Source organism: Pelodiscus sinensis, chromosome 20, assembly GCF_052426305.1.
Source record: "Pelodiscus sinensis isolate ZL-2025 chromosome 20, ASM5242630v1, whole genome shotgun sequence".
Lineage (NCBI taxonomy): Eukaryota > Metazoa > Chordata > Testudines > Trionychidae > Pelodiscus > Pelodiscus sinensis.
The window spans coordinates 29,770,200-29,788,850 of NC_143071.1; the positions used below are offsets into that span (position 1 = coordinate 29,770,200).

The window sequence follows — 18,651 nt, forward strand, 5'->3', positions numbered from 1 at the left end:
TCTTTATTAAACCTCATCCTGTTTACCTCTGACCATTTCTCTAACTTGCTAAGGTCATTTTGAATTATGTCCCTATCCTCCAAAGAAGTTGCAACCCCACCCAGTTTGGTATCATCTGCAAACTTAATAAGCGTACTCTCTATCCCAATATCTACATCATTGATGAAGATATTGAACAGTACGGGTCCCAAAACAGACCCTTGAGAAACTCCACTTGTTATCCCTTTCCAGCAGGATTTAGAACCGTTAACAACAACTCTCTAACTACGGTTATCCAGCCAATTATGCACCCACCTTATCGTGGCCCTATCTAAGTTATATTTGCCTAGTTTATCAATAAGAATATCATGCGAGACCGTATCAAATGCCTTACTAAAGTCTAGGTATATGACATCCACCACTTCTCCCTTATCCACAAGGCTCGTTATCCTATCAAAGAAAGCTATCAGATTAGTTTGGCATGACTTGTTCTTCACAAACCCATGTTGGCTATTCCCTATCACTTTATTACCTTCCAAGTGTTTGCATATGATTTCCTTAATTACCTGCTCCATTATCTTCCCCGGGACAGACGTTAAACTGACCGGTCTGTAGTTTCCTGGGTTGTTCTTATTCCCCTTTTTATAGATGGGCACAATATTTGCCCTTTTCCAGTCTTCTGGAATCTCCCCGTCTGCCATGATTTTTCAAAGATCATAGCTAAAGGCTCAGATACCTCCTCTATCAGCTCCTTGAGTATCCTGGGATGCATTTCATCAGGACCTGGTGACTTGCTGACATCTAACTTTCCTAAGTGATTTTTAACTTGTTCTTTGTGTATCCTATCTTCTAAACTTACCCTCTCTCTGCTTGTATTCACTACGTTAGGCACACCTCCAGACTTCTCGGTGAAGACCGAAACAAAGAAGTCATTGAGCATCTCCGCCATTTCCAAGTTCCCTGTTACTGCTTCTCCCTCCTCACTAAGCAGTGGGCCTACCCTGTCCTTGGTCTTCCTCTTGCTTTTAATGTATTTATAAAAGGTCTTCTTGTTTCCCTTTATGCCTGTAGCTAGTTTGATCTCATTTTGTGCCTTTGCCTTTCTAATCTTGCCCTTGCATTCCCGTGTTGCTTGCCTATATTCATCCTTTGTTAGTTGTCCTAGTTTCCATTTTTTATATGACTCCTTTTTTATTTTGAGATCGTGCAAGATCTCCTTGTTAAGCCAAGCTGGTCTTTTGCCATATTTTCTATCTTTCCTACACAGCTTTCCTCCCACAATGGGAGGACGAGTGTTTTGCAATGAGTCTGGGAGGTGGCGAAGGGTTTTTGTGGGCGTCACCATCTTTGTTTTTTCCTGTAAAGCCACGTGCAACATTCTATCGCTTTCGAATTATTCAATACAAACCTCGCCGGCACATTGTCCAGATTGTCCCAGGCTATCATTTCCTTGAGCACCAATGCGAGCCAACCTTTCCTGCTCCCCACTGGTGCAAAACCGGCCCAAGCCATATACTAGGCCCTCCTTCCCCTCCTTGTATGGAGCGCTTGGGAACACTCCATCTCAAGGCAGACTGCTTTTCAGCACATGCCAGCCACCTTAGTTTCATTTAGACAGGTTTTAGTCTTCAGCGGACTTACAGCAGTGCTGTAAACACATCACAATAAATAGCAATTATTTATGATTACAGACAATTTGGCCAAAATAAAGGCGGCTGTGAATTTTAAAATAGCAATTTGTGAGAATATACATTTAATACACGCATTGCCATGTAGCAAAAGTTACCAAGGAAGATTTTTTCAGAATACCAATTACATGTGTATATATTTAAAATGCCTTTTCTTCACTGACTCACTGCACATCACGTGACTTTTCTTCACTACTGCTCCAATGGATTTCACATTTTCTGGCAGTTTACTGCAGAAAGAAATTTAAAACTTTAGGGGAAAAATGATGCATTTTCTCTCAATGGATAGATTCTCTGAACCACCCTTCACAAAACCACAATATTTGAGGTTTCTGGTAGCATGTTAAATTAAGTGTTTCAATGAAGCATTTGCTTTAAATGTAAGTAGTGTTTAATTCACATAGAAAATCAGCCATTTTTGAGGTTTAACAAGTATGTAAGGGAGATAACGAATTAAAATGCAATTACTGGAAATCGAACAAGTCTGAGAAAATAGCCTTTTCATATGAAGCAATATCTCACAGTACTGAGGAAAGGGGAAGCTTTGCTATCTTTGAAATTCGGACAGATTCAAAGTAGTGTCTGCAATAGACACGCACAGTAAATGAGAGCTATTGGGAGTTCCCTGTGTTCTCCCGTGGCAACCAGGTTGCGTGCAACTGTCCACAGGCCTGCACACAGAGTGAACGCGACTCCCAGTGCGCTGGCAGGGGGCCTAAGCGGCCTAGGGTGTCTCGTTACTTACAAGCATTAAACGCTGCACACCATGGCACCAGAAAGCTCCGGGGCTGTACGGCCAGTCAAGCTAGCACAGCAACCTGGGCTGACGCCGTTGGGACGCGGCGTCCGCCTCCCGGCGTGTCCCCTGTTGGGAGCTGCTGCTAGTGCCAGACTCTGGCCTCTGCTTTCAGTGAGATCCCGTTTCAGGTCCTGGGCTCCCGAGATACCCACACTCTTCCTACTCTGTCTACGTGGGAGCAAAGCCCAGAGGTGCAGGGATGCTGCTTCTGCTCAGCCCAATGGGTTTGCTAGGCTAATGGGGGCAGAGAGGAGCCGTTACAGGGTTACCGAGCCTGGAGGGTGTCATGTAGGAGCGCACTCCGGAGGCTGCCTCAACTCCCATCTCAAGGCCAGGGCAAGCCGCTGGGCAGAGGGGCAAGCAGGGACTGAGGGGAAGGAACAAGACGGGAAACGCCTGCCTCTGACCGCAGCACCATGGGCCCAAGAGAGGCGGGACAGAAACGGTACGGAGCGGGCGCGAGGGTATAACTATGCCTGCTGGGGCAGGACCTGGGGGCACTGGGAAGCGAGGCTCTGCTTGTGGGAAATGTCACAGCTCCACTGTGACACCAGCTGAGGGTTCGCTCCGTGTGCTTCCTAAGCCGCCCTTGCGCTATTGCTTATCAGCCATGCCCGGAAGGCCACTCGCGGCTGGAAACCGGAGGGTCCTGGTAACCCAGGCTTTTTGTGAGGGACTGCACGGAAGAGGAGAAGAGCATGAACACGGAGAGTGCGTCTCAAAGGACCTCGGCACAAACCCTTCTCCCAGTGGCCTCTGCACAGTCCTAGTCGGCGGGTTGCAGCCACGTTAAACAAGGGCTGCAAAATCGACCTGCCCAACTCGCAGTCTGACTGGCCACACCTAGGGCACGTGCTTAGTGAAAGGATGCCCCGACCGTGCTGCTTCGCACGTTTCAAGCAGCGAAGGTTCAGCTACTGAGCCCTCTGCAAGGCAGGGTCCATCACACGGTGTTTGTGCCGTTTTCTGCTACCCCACTCGGAGCCCTAGAGAAGCTCTGCGGGGAGAGGGGACTTCCGTTTCAGGGACCCGCGTAGGAAACGCAGTTTGTGTGGGGTCTAAAACCCATGGCCCCGTCTAGACAGGCAGCCTCCAGCCTTATTTGAACATGCTGAGAAAACACGCTGGTTGACTAATGAACATGGAACCTGAAAATTACTGACGGCTTGCATTTCGGTGAGGATGAAGAACTACTCTGAGACATAGCAAATGGAGGGCACCCACTAGAGCCTGACGTTCACTGACTCCCGGCTGATGCTGCTGTCGTAACAAATGGGGGTTTAACTGCAAGATGAAATCGAGAACATGGTGATAAAGGGCCAAAGGGTGGAGACATAAATTCCCTGGGAGAACAGATTTGCCCAGGCAGATGAAGATTTAGTAAACCTCTCCGAACCCTCTTAACATCTCTCAAAAGCACATCGATTCACCACCTATTGGTATATGAAAAGCTTCAATTGCAGCTAAATGTCCCCTGAGCGATGTAGCAGATAAACTCATTTAATTCCCAGACAGCAACAGCCAGGACTGAATAGGAGCTGACACAGGATCAATACCTTTATCAGCTAGCCACGGTCAAAATCTTTGCCATTCAAAATTGCAACATTTCCCAGTTGATTGGCATCTAGCATTAAGTAAAAGGCTGCCCAGCTGGGCAGGACGACTGCTCGGATTCTGCCAGGAACCTGCTGCCCAAGCGGCCTGGGGACATTTCCAAAGCCCGTAATGCAGGAGGTCCAGCAGGCAAGCACCTGCCGTTCCCTTTGGAAAGAGGCAGCAGATCCACGTGTCCCTGCTGACTCAGCCAGGCGGGGTGATGAGCAGCATGCGGGCGGAGTCCCGGCTCACCGCCTTCACGAGCACCCACAGGCCAGTGCTCCTGCTCCTGCACCAAAGCAGGGCCCTGGGAGCCTATCCCGTGGCACGTGCCCAAAGCCCCACGGACGCTACACGTGGCACATCCCAAAGACAGAATTGCCCCAATTGCCTCAGATCACAGAGTCGTTCAAGGGCCCTTCGTGCCTCTGGGAAAAGTCTCGGACCAGCTGGGCCACGAGCGGAGTGAGAGGGGCTGCCCACTGCAGAGCGGACAGCCTCCCGGCCCCGCTGCTCAAGGAGCAAGGCCTCTCTCTCGCTTGCTGGGGGCACGTTGTGCTTCCACAGCGCCAGCCCCACAAGGCTGCGTGAGTCCTGTCACAGGCGCTACGGGCACCAGCCAGCGCACGGCCCAGCAGGGGTGCGCGCGGACTCGCCACAAAGGGCGATTTCCTCCGAGTTTTACTTCTAGCAAATGTGCATCGCGGGTGGGTCTGACACCATGAAATAGGCACCGGCTGGAAACAAACTACATCCAACAGCTTCTAAACAGAAGTGGAGGACAGTACAGAGCCACACCAGCCCCCCCACCCCCCCCACACACACACAGAGCCCCCAACTCCACGCCAGCTCACAGCCCAAGAAGCCTGAAAAGGCTGCAGGCCTGTCCCTATACATCTCCACACCTGCATGTGCTGGCACAAGGAGCATTGAGATAAACGAGGCCGACGGTCCCTTTACCTTGCCAGGGAGCTTCAACACAGCGAGTTAGTTTGTCAGCCTTCCAGCGGAGCGCCGCGGACAAACGGCTGCATAGGGAAATGCAATGGCCTCTTCAGCGGAAACGTGTTCGTAGGCTACAGTCCAGACACCCAGGAAGGCTGGTTCCTCTTGCTGGAGAGACCTGTCAAAAGGCTGCTCGAGCCGTTCACGTGACGTGTAATTCACTCCGTGCGCAGGCCCAGGGAGCTTTGGGGGCCCTGAGGCCGCGAGCTGAGCAGCTGCATTGGGCCATCCTCAGGAGGGGGTGGGGCAGTGAGGGGGGCTAGGGATCTCCCCGAGAGCTGGTTCCGGAATGCAGACGAACCCTCCTGCCATGCTGGAACAGGGCTGCCCATCAGAGCGTGGGATCAGGCACCGGTCTAGCGGCTCTCTCACGTCGGACGTCAGGCTCTTGCCTTGATTTGCGAACCTGTCCCAGGCACCTCCTGTGAAACGGGCCCTTGCTGTCCCGCTCAGCCCACCAGACCCGCTCACAGCCGGCAGCGCCCAGTCGCCTGTGCAGGTCTCGCCCGGCTGTCGGAACAGCTGGATGCTAAGAGTCTGACTGTGCTTCGCGGGTGCGCGGTAACCAGCCAAGCCGCCTGAATCGCAGCTCAATGCTTCTCCGAGGCATTTCATCAAACTGGGATCCACGCCGGCCGGCACCATGCAGCTTGCGAGCTCTGGCCGTCGCTCTGCTGCGGCAGGCGATGAATTCCGGGTGCGCTCGCAGGGCAGTGCGCAGGGGAAGCCACGTCGAAGGGGGATCGACCTAACTGGCACGGGCTGACGCCAAGGCCCCACTGAGCGACAGGCGGGCGGGGAAGGGCAGGCGAGCCGGCAGTGCCCACCGGGGCGACACGCTGCTCCGTGTTCTTTGTGGCGCGCGGGCGATCCCGTGCACATGACATCACCGCGATGCACTTTGTGCACGATGGCGCAGGGCCCAGCTCCTCGGGAAGGCCGCCATTTGCTGAGCGGGATTATCCAGTCCACTGCCGGGATCGCTTCTCTGGAGTTAGGGACGCTGACCGTGGCGCTGCCTCTCAGATGTGCTACTCTGCGCGCCGCCCACAGCTAGCCCAGCAGCTGAGATCAACCTGCCCCTCCTGTGGGCGCGCCGGCCCGGCACTGGCACCCTCTTCCCGCGTCTTCCCGCCCCGCACAGGAGCGAGGCAAGGCAGGTGGTGGCAGCCGCTCTCCCCGCCCCGCCCAAAGAGAGACGAAAACGCCAGGAGGCAGGAACGGGAGTGGGGACAGCACTGGGCCCGAGCTGGAAGGGGCCTGCCCTCGGGAGGGGGCACTTGGGTCTCAGGGTCTGCGGCTGGGGGTGGCCTGCAAGAGCCTGGCCCCGCACGGCAGGGTCCCCGGTAGGCCCGGCGCTACCCCAGCACATCCAAGGAGGGCGACCGGTCCCACAGCAGAGGGGCTGCTTCCCTTCTCGCTCCTGCCACGTTCCCACAAAACAAACGGCCGACCCCGTCCCGCCCAGCCTGGGCCCAGGCCTGCTCCGTGCCGACGGGGGATCAGGCCTCTCTCCACACAGGCAGTTCTGTGTCCCTCTCGGCACTGCCCCCGGGCACCACAAGGTGCCTGGGCCCCGAAGGAGCTGCTGGATGGCTGAGCGGTAACAAAGCTCACCCACGTCAGTGGCCAAACTCCCTGACTTCAGCAGAGCCGGGGGCCTGGCGCGAGCGGCCTGTCTACAGCCTCGTTGCTGCTCTCCCAGGCTGCACAGACGCACCCGGGGATGTGCAGGGCACCAAGGACAGAGACTCTCCCCACGGGTCCCTCGGCACGACCGCCCCGTCCAGGCTGGGGCTGGAAAATCCCGTTCAACGAGCTAGCCGGTTAGGCAGTTTAAACGAATTTGGGGGGATTAAACAGAAGCAGCCCCCACGCGCCATGGCCAGGCTGTAGTGCCAGCCCCCAGCAGGTGACCATAACCGGTCAGCCTCCCCCATTAAGGCCCGGCTAACTATGCCCACCCCCATTCCAGGTGCCACAGCATCGCCCCCGTGGCTGGACGTGGACCTGCTCCGACTGCCAGTGTTTTCAGGCTGGTCTTCCCTTGAGCCACGTTAAGCACGCAATGGGCTGGCCCGGTTCCTCTCGTAGCTCGTCATTCGGCCCAAGACAAACCGAGGCAGCGGCTCCGCCTCCTTCGGCCCCGGCCCGGAGTCCGGCGCTCACCCACCGATGGACGTGCCCACGGGAGCGCTTGCCGTGGGCCCTGCTCCTCGGGTGTGGGGGGGCCACGGAAGAGAACAGGCAGGGCCCCAAGGACCTGTGCAGGCTGGCCCAGGGCTGTTGCGCGCCAGGGAACAGACTAATGATGAGCCGGAGCCAGCCGCTGGTGAAGAGCTGAGCCCAGCGCCTCCACCTTCTGCAGGCCCCACCTGCTCCTGCGTGGGGGCTAGGACAGTGGGGGGCCCGTTCCACGGGCACTGGGCTGCTCAAAGCATAGCCAGGCAGGAAACGGTCAGGTCTGGGGGCGAGTCCATGCTGTTAGCTAGGAACAAGCTGAGGGTCAGTGCTGAGGGACAGCAGCCAAAGCCAGAGGGCCCACCTGAGTCCCAGGCTGGAGCCAGAGCCAGACGCTGGCACCGACATGGGCAGTAGGTGGAGCAGGGCCTGGAAGGAGGTCGGGTCGGGGCCAAGGGCAGCAGCCATGGGCTGTGCCGAGCGGTGCCAGCCATAGGAGCCGGGCCGTGGCTGCTCTCTCTGTCCCAGGGCAGCGCAGCCAGCCAAGCAGGGCAGGAGCCGGTCTGGCCCCGGCAGGATTTTGCCAGGAATCATTCTGGAGGATCCAGAGCCCAGGGCTCCCTGAGACAGCTCGCCAAACGCACAGACGCGGGGGCATCCAGCCACTCGCCCCAAGCCCGGGAATCCCATTCGACATGCCAGAGGTGAAATCTGCCCTCCCCCCAGGACTCGGGGCCCCCTGCCACTTTACCTTGCAGCATGGCGGAGCTGGTGTAGTAGTTGAAAGGCACGTTCTTCACCATGTACTCGTCGGCGTCCAGCGAGGAGAGCTTGGCTCCCACCAGCACCGACTTCCCAGTGCCGGCACTTCCCACGAGCATCACTGGCCTCCGGCGCTCCAGGAGCTTGTCCATGAAGTATCGCACCCGGACCGTCTCGCTGGTGGGCACCAAGCAAGCCTGTGGGGAGAATGATGGGGGCGAGCGATGAGCATCAGCGCGCACGCCGGGGGGCGGGCACAGATCTGGCTGGAGATACGCAAGGAGGAAGAACTCTGCCTGCTAGCACCTCTGTGTCCTCCTGAACTGTCTTTCCTTACAGCTGGCCAAAACTTTTCCATAACAACTGGTTTTGATGGAAAATGGGGGGGCTGACCAAACATTTTCACACTAGAACTGCTGGCTGCCCACAAAACCCAACCAACCATCCAACCAAACTGTTTCAGTGCTGTGCCAGCTGCTTTTGTGTGTTGCATTCTCTATGGGCCAACCTCTCCAGCCAGCGGCACGTCCCATGACGTACTCTGACCACGATGCACCCTCTCTCCACCACGGACAGGCAGGTGCATCATGGCAGATACAGGCAAACCCACGAGCACAGCCTGTGGTGGAGAGTGTCAGCGTGAGGCACACAAGCGACAACTTCTATGAGATACCAGGGCAGCATTTCAGAATCAGAATAGTCTGGTTTTTGAACTTCAATATTTCAGTTTTATGACCCAATTTTTTGACAGGAAGTTGATTTTTTTCCATGGGAAAATCCCCACTTTATGGCCAGCTCTAATTATCCCCGACAGCGCTGCTACACTGGGTGTGAATTTGCTACCCCTTGCTGGTTGAAATCAGACCCCTTCTCTGCTGCTGTTCACCAGATGAGTCAGACCGCCACGTCCCACCTGCGTGAGCGACTGTCCTATGGACAGACAGTAAATAAGGCCTTGGCTTGCTTGCTCTCTGTCATCTCTCTCCCCTCCCCCCCTTGCTGCCCGGCCCTGGTTTAACTGGCATGCCCATTAAATTGCAGAGCAGGGTGATCAGGACAGCACGGGGCTGGCACCAGGAGGCTTGTGCCAATGGAGAGCGGCTATCTGAGTGACGTACCTGTAATGGCACTTCAGGATCAAATTCAAACGGGGGGATGAGTTTGGACCAAGGTTCAAACTTTTTCGTTTCCGGATCAACGTAAAAGTCGAAGACGGTTCCCTGAGAAGGGAACTTGATGGTCTTGAACTCGGTCACCCACCACTTACTGAATTCCACTCGGTAGTCAACCAGCTGTAAGGCACAATGCACAGCAGAGACGTCAGCCTGCAGAAAATCTCTAGCGATCGGAAAGGTTATTTACACCACGTCCCGGCCCCTGCGGTGTATCGCCCCGGGCTCTGCCCTGGCCCGTCACACAGGACCCCGAGAGTACTTCGCGTCAGGAGCTTTCCCCTGGTGTTAAAACCAATCTTAATTTAATCCCATTGCTCCTGGTGGAAGGAGAAATCCGCCTCCACTGGCCACGCTAGCAATGCCTTGGCTTGGGCAAGAGCACGCCAGTGGCAGAATTACTCACCTGTCTCAGATTCAGCAGGCCTGTGACTGGGTGATTGATTGGGGGTGGGGACACCCCTCCAACAGGTGTGGCAGCTTTCCTGTCCCCACCTCCAGCCACGGCACCAAGGCCTGCACATGAACAGCCACAACCGCCTAGGAACCTTTGTTTTCTGGTCCCTGGCCCCGTCACAGCCCTCTGGGACGGAGCAGCCTGGCCTGAACGCAGCACCCCAGGGGCTGAGAAAGGGACCATCCTCTGAGACCTTCAGTGACCTTTCTTTGCTGCTCTATAGCATCAGATTCCTCTCTAGTTTGCTCTCTGCTGGCTTCCCTATGTCTCTCCCCGCCCCCTGTATCCCACCCAGCCCCTGGTCCACATGGGGGAGGGGAGGAGAGTGTTTGGACTGGGCACAGGCATTCTCTGCTCTGCCACAGATTCACAGCGACCTTGGGCCTGACACTTAGTGTCGGAGTCTGTCCCGCTGTGTTCGGGGCGATATTAGCCTCTCGCACGCGGCAGTATAGCGGGAGAGTCAGTCAGGCCTGGAGTGTGGTCAGAGACTCTGGTGATGGACACCACGGAAGCAGTGACTGAGACATTTCAGTTTGCCCTGATTCTCAGTGAATTTCTCACCCCTTATTTCCCCCTCGCCCACTGGTTGTGCTCTCCTGTCCCACTCAGCCGCACTGCCAAGCTGCGTGCCATGGAAGTGCCAAAACAAAGCCAGGGTTGTCACCGGCTGCTGTGCTTCAGCCCGAGCCCTCTAGGAAAGACTCTGGGGCCTTTGCTACCCTGAGCTGCCAGCCCAGCCCTGAACAATGGACCAGAGTTTTCGTAAGCCCCCTTGGCATTATGCAGGACTCTGCAGTCTGGTGCTGCTCGCAGAGGAGAAATCACTGTCATTCCTCCTCTCCCTGCTGCGCTAATTCCGCCGCAGTGGCTGGAGCCGCTTTCCGCGGGGGCGGACGTGCACGATGGCTAAAAGCCTCCCACCCGGGTGTCCTGAGCACTGCACGGGGGAGCTGCTTCCAGCCGCACCGGAATGTGCAGCCCCCCCCATTTAAGCGGAGCAATGTGGGGCCGGCCCACGCTGCCGGAGGGTTGCTACGTGTGAGCGGCTTCCTTAATAAAGCCCCACTCGGAATCTGACTAATTTCAAAGCCTTGAAATGGCAAATCTATCAACTGCTCTGCGGGGAGCCCTCCCTCCCCCCAGGAGCACCTCGGGGAGCAGAGGCCTGCGACTGCTCAGCCTGACATTTCAGCAGCAAAAGGGCAGCGTGAAGGGCAGCGTCAGCAGAGAGCAATAAACAGATTTTATATTGGATCGTTTTTCACCCGACTCTCCCCTCGGCCTCCCAGCTCTGACATTTGCAGAGCGCCGGCAGCATCCAAACAAAACCTCAGGCAGCGATTCTGGGCTGCCCAGGGCTTCTACTGCATCTGGCGCGCACCCGCTCCCGCCACGTCCTGCATCCTCTGCGGTTCTGGGCACGCCCCCGGGCTGGGGCTGCAGCACAGGCACCTGCCAGCTCGCAGGCCAAAGCCAGCCTGGGCAAGAGCAGGCAGCAGCCGCTCGTGTGCCCGTGCTGGGTAGGCCCTGGCGGGACTGCCCGGGCGGTTCAGTGACTAGCTCCAAGCAGGTGTGGACCGGTCGACACGGGCTGCCGGACACGCTGCTTCGCTAGTGGACTCGCGGAACAAGCTGCGGCGGTGGGACGGGGCGGTGGGGCTCAGACCATGCCGGTCCCGGGGCACAAGCCATCTGCAGGGATGTGGCCCGAGACCCTGGTTTGGCCCGAGACCCTGGCTGGGGATGAAGCATTCGGAGGTGAAGGGGCCCAGCTGTGGAACAAGCCTCCGCAGAGGATTTCACTGGCTGCCGGCTCCCGTACCCAGCAGTGAATCCTACGCCCCAGCACAGGGCAGCTCTAATCTCCCCGGCCCTGAGCCCCGGCTCTGCACAGACGTCCTCTCCCCCACCCCCCCACGGCCCACTGCTCTGGCGAGATCCAGGCCTCGCCTGCTGCAGGGCCGAGCCGTGTCCAGCGGGAAGTGGGCACCTGGCCAGTACAACGCCCAGCGCCCCCAGGGCCTGGCTGGCCACCAGAGGGCCCGGCCACTGCTCACTACGCGGTAACACGCGCTGGTCCATGAGAGGGGCGCTCGTGACGGGGAGCAGACACTGCGACGGTTGCCAGGACCTAGCGGGGCCACCCTGACACCCCGCTCTCAGCCACTCACAATGGTACAAAGTGGCTGCTTTTCCTCTGAAAGCACCAGCAACCAGCCTCTTCTCAAAGGCTGCCCACCCGCACGGGGCTGAGTGGCCACGCCCGGACGCTGGCGGAGGGCTCCAGCTGTCATGCCCGGGACTCCCCCGCTGTGCCCTGCCCACACGGGGAGTCACAGAGCGTCTGCCTTCCCACCCCCTCCTCCCTCCTCTGCCCTCGGCCCCTCCTCGCGCTGCCCACCAGCCGCCGGCAGGGGGGAGGGGAGTCCAAGCCAGTAGGGTTGCCAGATGGGAAAAAGGGGGGAGGGAGACCAAAGTTGCTGAGGGAAAAAAAGGACTCAGACTTATTAAGCAAAAAAAAAAAAAAAAAAATTAAACTAAAGCAGCATTAGAACAGCATGTCCCCTTTAAGAGTGAGTGCAGGGATCGGAACAGGGGAGCGGTTGAGCACTAAGACCCAGGCCCCCTTGGTCGGCAGCCATTTTGTGCCAGCAGCCGTGCGGAACCAGGTAAGTGGGGGGCTGGGCTCGGGGTGTTACGGGGGGAGGCCGGGCGCTGAGTGTTTGGAGGGTTGCCAGGTGCCCGGCATTTTCGCCTCCTGGCCGGGGGAAAAAATCAGAAAATACGGGCCAGTGTAGGACATCTCAGGTGTCCGGTATTTTCTGAATTTCTTTACCAGACAGGAGGCAAAAATACCGGCTTGTCCGGGTGAATACCGGACACCTGGCAGCCCTACCAGCCGGGGAGGGATGTGATTGCAACTGCTCCCGTGGGCGCTGCATTCGCTCGCACCTCGGGACGTCAGGTCAGTGCACTAGACGCCTGGGCCCCCACTGGAGCAGCTGGCCACTGGGTTGAGAGCTTCCTGTCGGCCTGGCGTTACCTGCCCTCAGGGCTCTGCAGGGCCTTCAGCTGCTCCTGCTTGGCGGCCGGTCTTCCTCCAAAGGGCCTGGGTGCTAGGTTTGCCAACAGCGTGCCGACAGGAACTAAAGCAAAGCGCCCCGCAGGGAGGGCGTCCCCAGGGCTAGCAGCACGGCAGGGCTCTGACACTTGGCATTGCTCTTGCCATAAAACAGCAGCACTTGGCACCACTCCTGAGAAATTGGCACACAGCCGCTTTGCCCCAAGGCCAGCAAGCTCTGGGCCTGCCCCCGAGGGGGGTACCCATCTCCCTCCTCCGCAAGGGGAATAGCGTCCCACGGACGGGGGTGGGGATGGGCGAGTTGCCTGAGAGGGCAGCGGGAGGCAGCATTCAAGCCCCTGCCTTCCAACAGCGCATTCGGACCCCACGTTCCGTCGGGGTTACTGCTTCGGCGGGGGATGCACCCTTCCTACGTGCTCCCCTCCCTCTCCTCTGGGTTGCTTTCACCTTTGACCCTCCCGTTCCTATATTGCCGCCTGTGTACTGAGACCTTCCCAAGAGACCATGTTCTCTGTCAGCAAGGGGGGAACAGCACCACCCGGGGGTTTCTATCCCGCTGACAACGGCGCTCGCCCCAGAAACACACCGGGCTGCGTGAGCACCGTGCGGAACAAGCGGAACCCCGACTAACAGGGGCTGTGGGTTAAACGGGACTGTGCTAAGGGACCCTCCACGCACTAGCTCCCACCTCACCTGGTCCTGGAACATTGCTCCGCCCAGGGCCCAGACAGCGGCAAACACGAAGTAGAGCTCGTAGAGTTCCTTGGGGCAGTCGGGAGGGGTGTGCTCTGGAGTGAGGAGACACTCCAGGAGGTAACACAGCATCTGAACCATGCTCTGTTCTGGAACTGGAATAATCTTCTTAAATCTAAGGGAGGAAATTGAATGCATGTGACGTCTAAGTGGATTCAGCAGGATGGTTGTTAGCAATAGAGAGAAATGTGCATTTAACTCCTCTTGCAGAACATTAACCTTTCGCGTCTCTGACTGTCTCCCCCTCCCGAGCATGGCACAGCGAGCCGCAAAGCCCCGGCTCTCACCCCAGGTCTGGAGGCGCAGGCACACACAAGCAACGACAGTAATAAGAAGTTTCAGACTTTTAAAAACTTTGATCTCCTGGGAAGAGGTAAAGTGGGAGAGCGGCTGCGGGCCAGGACTTACTGTGAACACGGCGAGTTAGCAACGGGCTACTGGAGAAGTCCTAAAGTGAACCCTTTCATCTCGCAGTTTTACACCAACTTGGGGAGACTGTAAATGCAAACTACCATTGTGGCGGGCAGGATAATGCTGAAGTCTTCCATAAACTAATCATAGGTATTTGGAAGTCTGGTCCTACAATTTCTGAATTAAGCAATCTACAAAAATAGGGGGTTTGCACAGTCTGCAGCTAATCCCTGCCATTTCCTGCTCTGCCCGATGCTCAGGAAATAGAGCGAGGCCCGTCCGCCCGTAGTGCTGCTGATGGCTGTAATCAGAGCGGTCACACAGCAATCTGGTTGCAAATCTCCCTTCCTCCCAAGCCCCGTTCGCTAGCACCGGCCCTTCTGCAGAGCTGCCTTTCGGGCTGGTATGTCCCGGGCCTGGTGTCTGCCCCAGCGCCCGTGGTCTCCCCAGGGCGGGTGCTGTGCAGGCTGGAGGATGCCGGAAGCATGCGCTGATGCTGCTCACTCAGGCGACGGAGGAGGTGCCCCCAGAGCCCGTCGGAGCAGCACAGCTGGCACCGCGAGCCTCCTGGCTGTGCAGATCAGCCTTCCCCTGGCAGTAGAACGGGGCCCCACAGGCCTCATCACAGGCACTGCTGGTGAGCCAGGTGGGCATCGAAAGGGGACTGATCTGACCGGCCAGTGGGCGTCTCAGGAACGCTGATTTCTAGCAAAGGGACGGCGACCCCAGCCACGTAACGGGCCCCGCAGCGCACAGAGCCTCCGCTGAGGGGGGAACCTCCGCCCTGGTCCTCAGGGCAGCTCCTCTGCGGCGGCCGGGCCCCACAGGCCATGGGCACAGTGCCTGAGGAAGGAGAGGGAAACGTGTCCCTCAGCTTAGCCGCTAACCCTCTCCCGGAGCAGCTGTTTGCCATCCAGGGTGCTGAGGGAAGCGCCCTGCCCCTGCTGACTTCGTCTTCCTGCGTTCCTTCCCGCTCGCAGCTGAGGGACGCCCGGCTCCAGCGTCAGCGCAGCAGCGAGCCCACGCTCCCAGCGCCATGGCCAACACAGAGCAATCACCTGACAGCTGGGCTGCAGCCAAGCCAGGGTATCCATTTGGAGCCAGCAGCCCCTCCTCTGCTCCCCTGAACAGGCCCCCGAAGGGAGCCACCAGGGCCCTGGCAGCAACCCAGCAGAGATCCCCGCGTGGGGGCCGCGCTCACAGCCACGCTGCACCCGTCCCATGGCACCTGGTTCTGAGCGTGTCCAGGCAGAGCGGCAGGTACTTGTCGAACAAGATGGTCAGATTGGCTCGCTCTGACTGGATTTCTCGTTGGTCGATCCAGCTGCTCACAGGGGGGTTCCAGCCCAGGTCGGCCGGGTTGATGTACAGAATACCTGGAGGCACAGTGCGAGACAGGCACTAAGGACTTGGCGCTCCCTTCCCTCCCACCAGGACAGCAAGCGCCACTCTGCACAGCCTGCTGCTCTGCGCGCTGTGGGAACGCGCCCCCCCCCCCCCCTCAGACCCCGCAGCTCTGTGGCGCCAGCCACCAAGGGACTGCCCGGGTGTCAGCTGCGCCTGTGGCAATCGAAGTCGGAGTGGAATCGCCTCCGCTCGGGCATCGGTCGTGTCCAGGTTGCGCTCACGCTGTGGCAGGTGTTGCCCACACACAGCAAGGCAGGGACCCCAGCCCAGGGACTGGCAAGAGAAAGGAACCGAGCTGGCTAACCGGCTGGTGTTTTTAGGCTCATGCTCAGTGGCACGGTAGTTTGGAGGGATGGAAGAAGCCCAACGATCAGAACTCTCCGGGTTTCTGCCATGTGGCTCTTTAGAAGCAAGGAAGGAGAATTATCAACCCCTCTACATCCGCCTCAGGACACAGAACTCTCCCTAGAGGCTCCATACCCAGAAATCAGCAGAAAGGACACTGGGATGGACCCCGGAGAGCGGAGACCCAGTCCCATCTCTGACACAGTCTGACTATATGACCTTGGAGAAGTCATTTAGTCCAGATTGCCAGAGATGTTTAGGTGCTTAACGCCTATTGAAATCAGGCCCTTTTCCCTCTGGGCCTCAGCTCCCATCCCCAGAAAGGGGAGAACCTAAACTCGGCTCTAAGCTCTCTGGAGCAGGGACCGGTTTGCACAGTGCCCAATCTCACCTGAGCCCCCTCGGCATCGTCCTCTGCACCACCTTCCTCGTCGGCCATTCGTCATGCTGCTGCCCACCCCTCGGTCAGGTGCCAAAATCCCTTGGATCTTTGGAAACCTCAGCCCCGAGGTCCCCTTTGTGCACATGGAAAGGGAAAGGGATTCATTCCCTCCCAGCCCCCGTCGCCTACCTGCTCTGGACACGGTGGCTGGAGTGGCAGTGCGCAGGTGGCTGATCTCGAAGAGCAGCCTCATGGTCGGGTTAAGGGGAATTCGTTCATTGCTGGCGAGCGTCAGCACCTGCACAAGGCAGACGCACTCAGAACAGGCCCTCCCGGCCCTGCTGGAAAGAGCCGTTCAGCTTCCCGCTAGCGCAGGGGGGTCTTGCTGACACAGCTGAGCCCTCGGCACTGCTTGGGCAGGTTTCACCCAGCTCCTCGTGCAAAGAGAGCTCTGCCCTTGCTTACAGCGCAGGCCCTGCTCGGCCATCTCCTTGCTCAGGCCGACTCGCCAGGTAGTCCCCGCATATCCCGCCTCCCCATTGGCTTGAAGCCTCCACGGCTCCTCAGACACACATAGGCGTCCGGGTGTGCTGCTGCGTGACTTAAGAACCAGAGAGAGAGCCAGTGATCCAGGAATCTGCAGGCTGAACTTCCCACACCCGGCACTGTCTGCTCTGGCAGCCTCCGTGGTCCTGTCAGGCCTCGAGGGTGCCAGGCCAGGGAGGTCCGAGCTGCACAGAGCGGTTAGTTTGTCCTCGGCTGTGAGGACATAGAGGTAAAAGGTAAGTGGGATAAAGTGCAACAGGACGTTACAGAAGGCGGATCGTGCCGGACCAACGTGGCCTTTCTTTGGGAACGTACCCCAGTTTCCAGACAGGGGAATGCAGTAGATCTCACCAGTCTGAATTTAAACAAGGCATTTGATGCAAGTCCCACGTGGAAAATGGTTAGTTGAACTGGAGCAGATGGTGATTCGTATGAAAGTTGAAATATGGGGTAAGGAACTACAACCGGTCACCCTGAAAGCTGACCTGTCGGGCGGGAGGGAGGTGACTAGCGGAGTTCCTTGGGGACTGGCCTTGGGACTCAACATTCCATTCATAACCTTGAAAACGGGGGCAACGGGAAGGGGCTGAAAGGGAACAGTGCAACGGGCAAGGTCAAGCACAAAGAGCTTCTGCTACAAGAGGAATTGAGACGGAAAGGCGGGCAGGGAAGGGCGACTAGGGAGAACCCCATCGCCTACAGGACGCTCAACGACCTGGGCTTGTTTTGCCTCCCAAGCAATATGGCAGCTCTCCACACATACCTCAGAGGGACAGACCCGGGGAAGAGAGGAGTTACTCGAGGGGAGGGCCAATGAAAGCACAAGAGCAAGTGGATGGAAACTGGCCATCAGTCAATCTGGACTGGCCATTCGAGGAGGTTTCTAAGCATCAGAGGAGCGGTGTTCTGGACCAGCCTTCCCAGGGGAGCAGCAGGAGAAGCAAATCTGGTTTGGTGCTCAATCCAGTCCTGGGGGTGCCCTGAGGAGACGGCCCATCTGCCAACTGCCGGGAGCATCTACCCCAAATGGCCAGAGCAGTACGCTATATGGGGCGGGCTTTGAGTGACTACAGGGATGTGTGTTCTGGTGAGACTTGCCCACGCGTACAGCGTCCCACTGAGCATCCTATTCAGGGTTAAGAAGGAATTTGCCCCAGGTCCGATTGGAAGAGACCGGGGAGGAGTCAAGGCCTGGCCCCAAGTAGAGTCATTGGTGGGATCTGTCCCATCGTGACTCGGTGACTCACCAGAGGTTGGGTCTATGGCAGGAGCAGGTGGGCCAGGTTCTGGGGCCTGCCAGGGCTCAGACTAGGTGACTGTGATGATTGCTCCTGACTGCAGCAGAACAAGGTTACTGCACCCTTCCTAAAGAGCAGCGCATTGGGCCGTTTGCCCCACGCGCCGTTTTCTGCACAGCGCGCGGCTTGGTTTTAGTTGAAGAAACACGAAGGGCTGTGGTGTGCCACGAGCTGCCGTCCCGGCCCCGGCATTTCTCCCGGGGCTGATCAAAGACGATCCAGTACCTTATTGTCATCCATGACAGTATTCAGAGACTCGATCCACATTGGGTCGATATCCCCATCCAGCACCATCCACTTGGGACCATCGTGGGTGACGTTGGCCAGCTCTCGCATGATTGATGAAAACAGCCCTAAAAAGATGATACACGTGCACACGCCTTCAGCATCAGACTCCACAAGTGGCCCCTCCTCTTTCCCACAACACCCTTCTTAAGCATTGTAGGACTCAAGTCAGAGCAAACCATGGAACAGGAGATCCAGGGGGAAGGTCATCCAGTAACATCAATGAGAAATAGTGATAGAAATGTAGCCGTGTTAGTCTGGGGTAGTTGAAGCAAAATGCAGGACAATGTAGCACTTTAAAGACTAACAAGTCTTTTTGCTTCATCAATGAGAAAGACGGCTGTCGGCAGGCAAGCTGTGACCGCCGGGGAGTGCCGAGGGAGGAAAGCCGCGCCGGCAGGGTGAGGGAGTGCACTCAGGCAAGTCGTTACCGCCGGGGAGTGCCGAGGGAGGAAGGCAGGGCGAGGGAGTGTACTCAGGCAAGTCGTTACCGCCGGGGA

General features: G+C 57.7%; 1 protein-coding gene across 2 annotated transcripts in view; it reads right to left on the minus strand.

Moving 5' to 3' along the window:
• DNAH9 (dynein axonemal heavy chain 9) overlaps positions 1 to 18,651 on the minus strand; it is a 250,404-nt gene that overhangs the window by 164,085 nt on the left and 67,668 nt on the right. For both annotated transcript variants that reach the window (XM_089771994.1, XM_075903450.2), the window contains 6 exons: positions 18,092 to 18,219; positions 16,212 to 16,320; positions 15,117 to 15,264; positions 13,418 to 13,592; positions 9,129 to 9,302; positions 8,000 to 8,207 (listed from right to left, as the gene is read on the minus strand). In XM_089771994.1, coding sequence (XP_089628120.1) covers positions 8,000 to 8,207; positions 9,129 to 9,302; positions 13,418 to 13,592; positions 15,117 to 15,264; positions 16,212 to 16,320; positions 18,092 to 18,219 — 942 coding nt within the window. The remainder of the gene's footprint in view (positions 1 to 7,999; positions 8,208 to 9,128; positions 9,303 to 13,417; positions 13,593 to 15,116; positions 15,265 to 16,211; positions 16,321 to 18,091; positions 18,220 to 18,651) is intronic.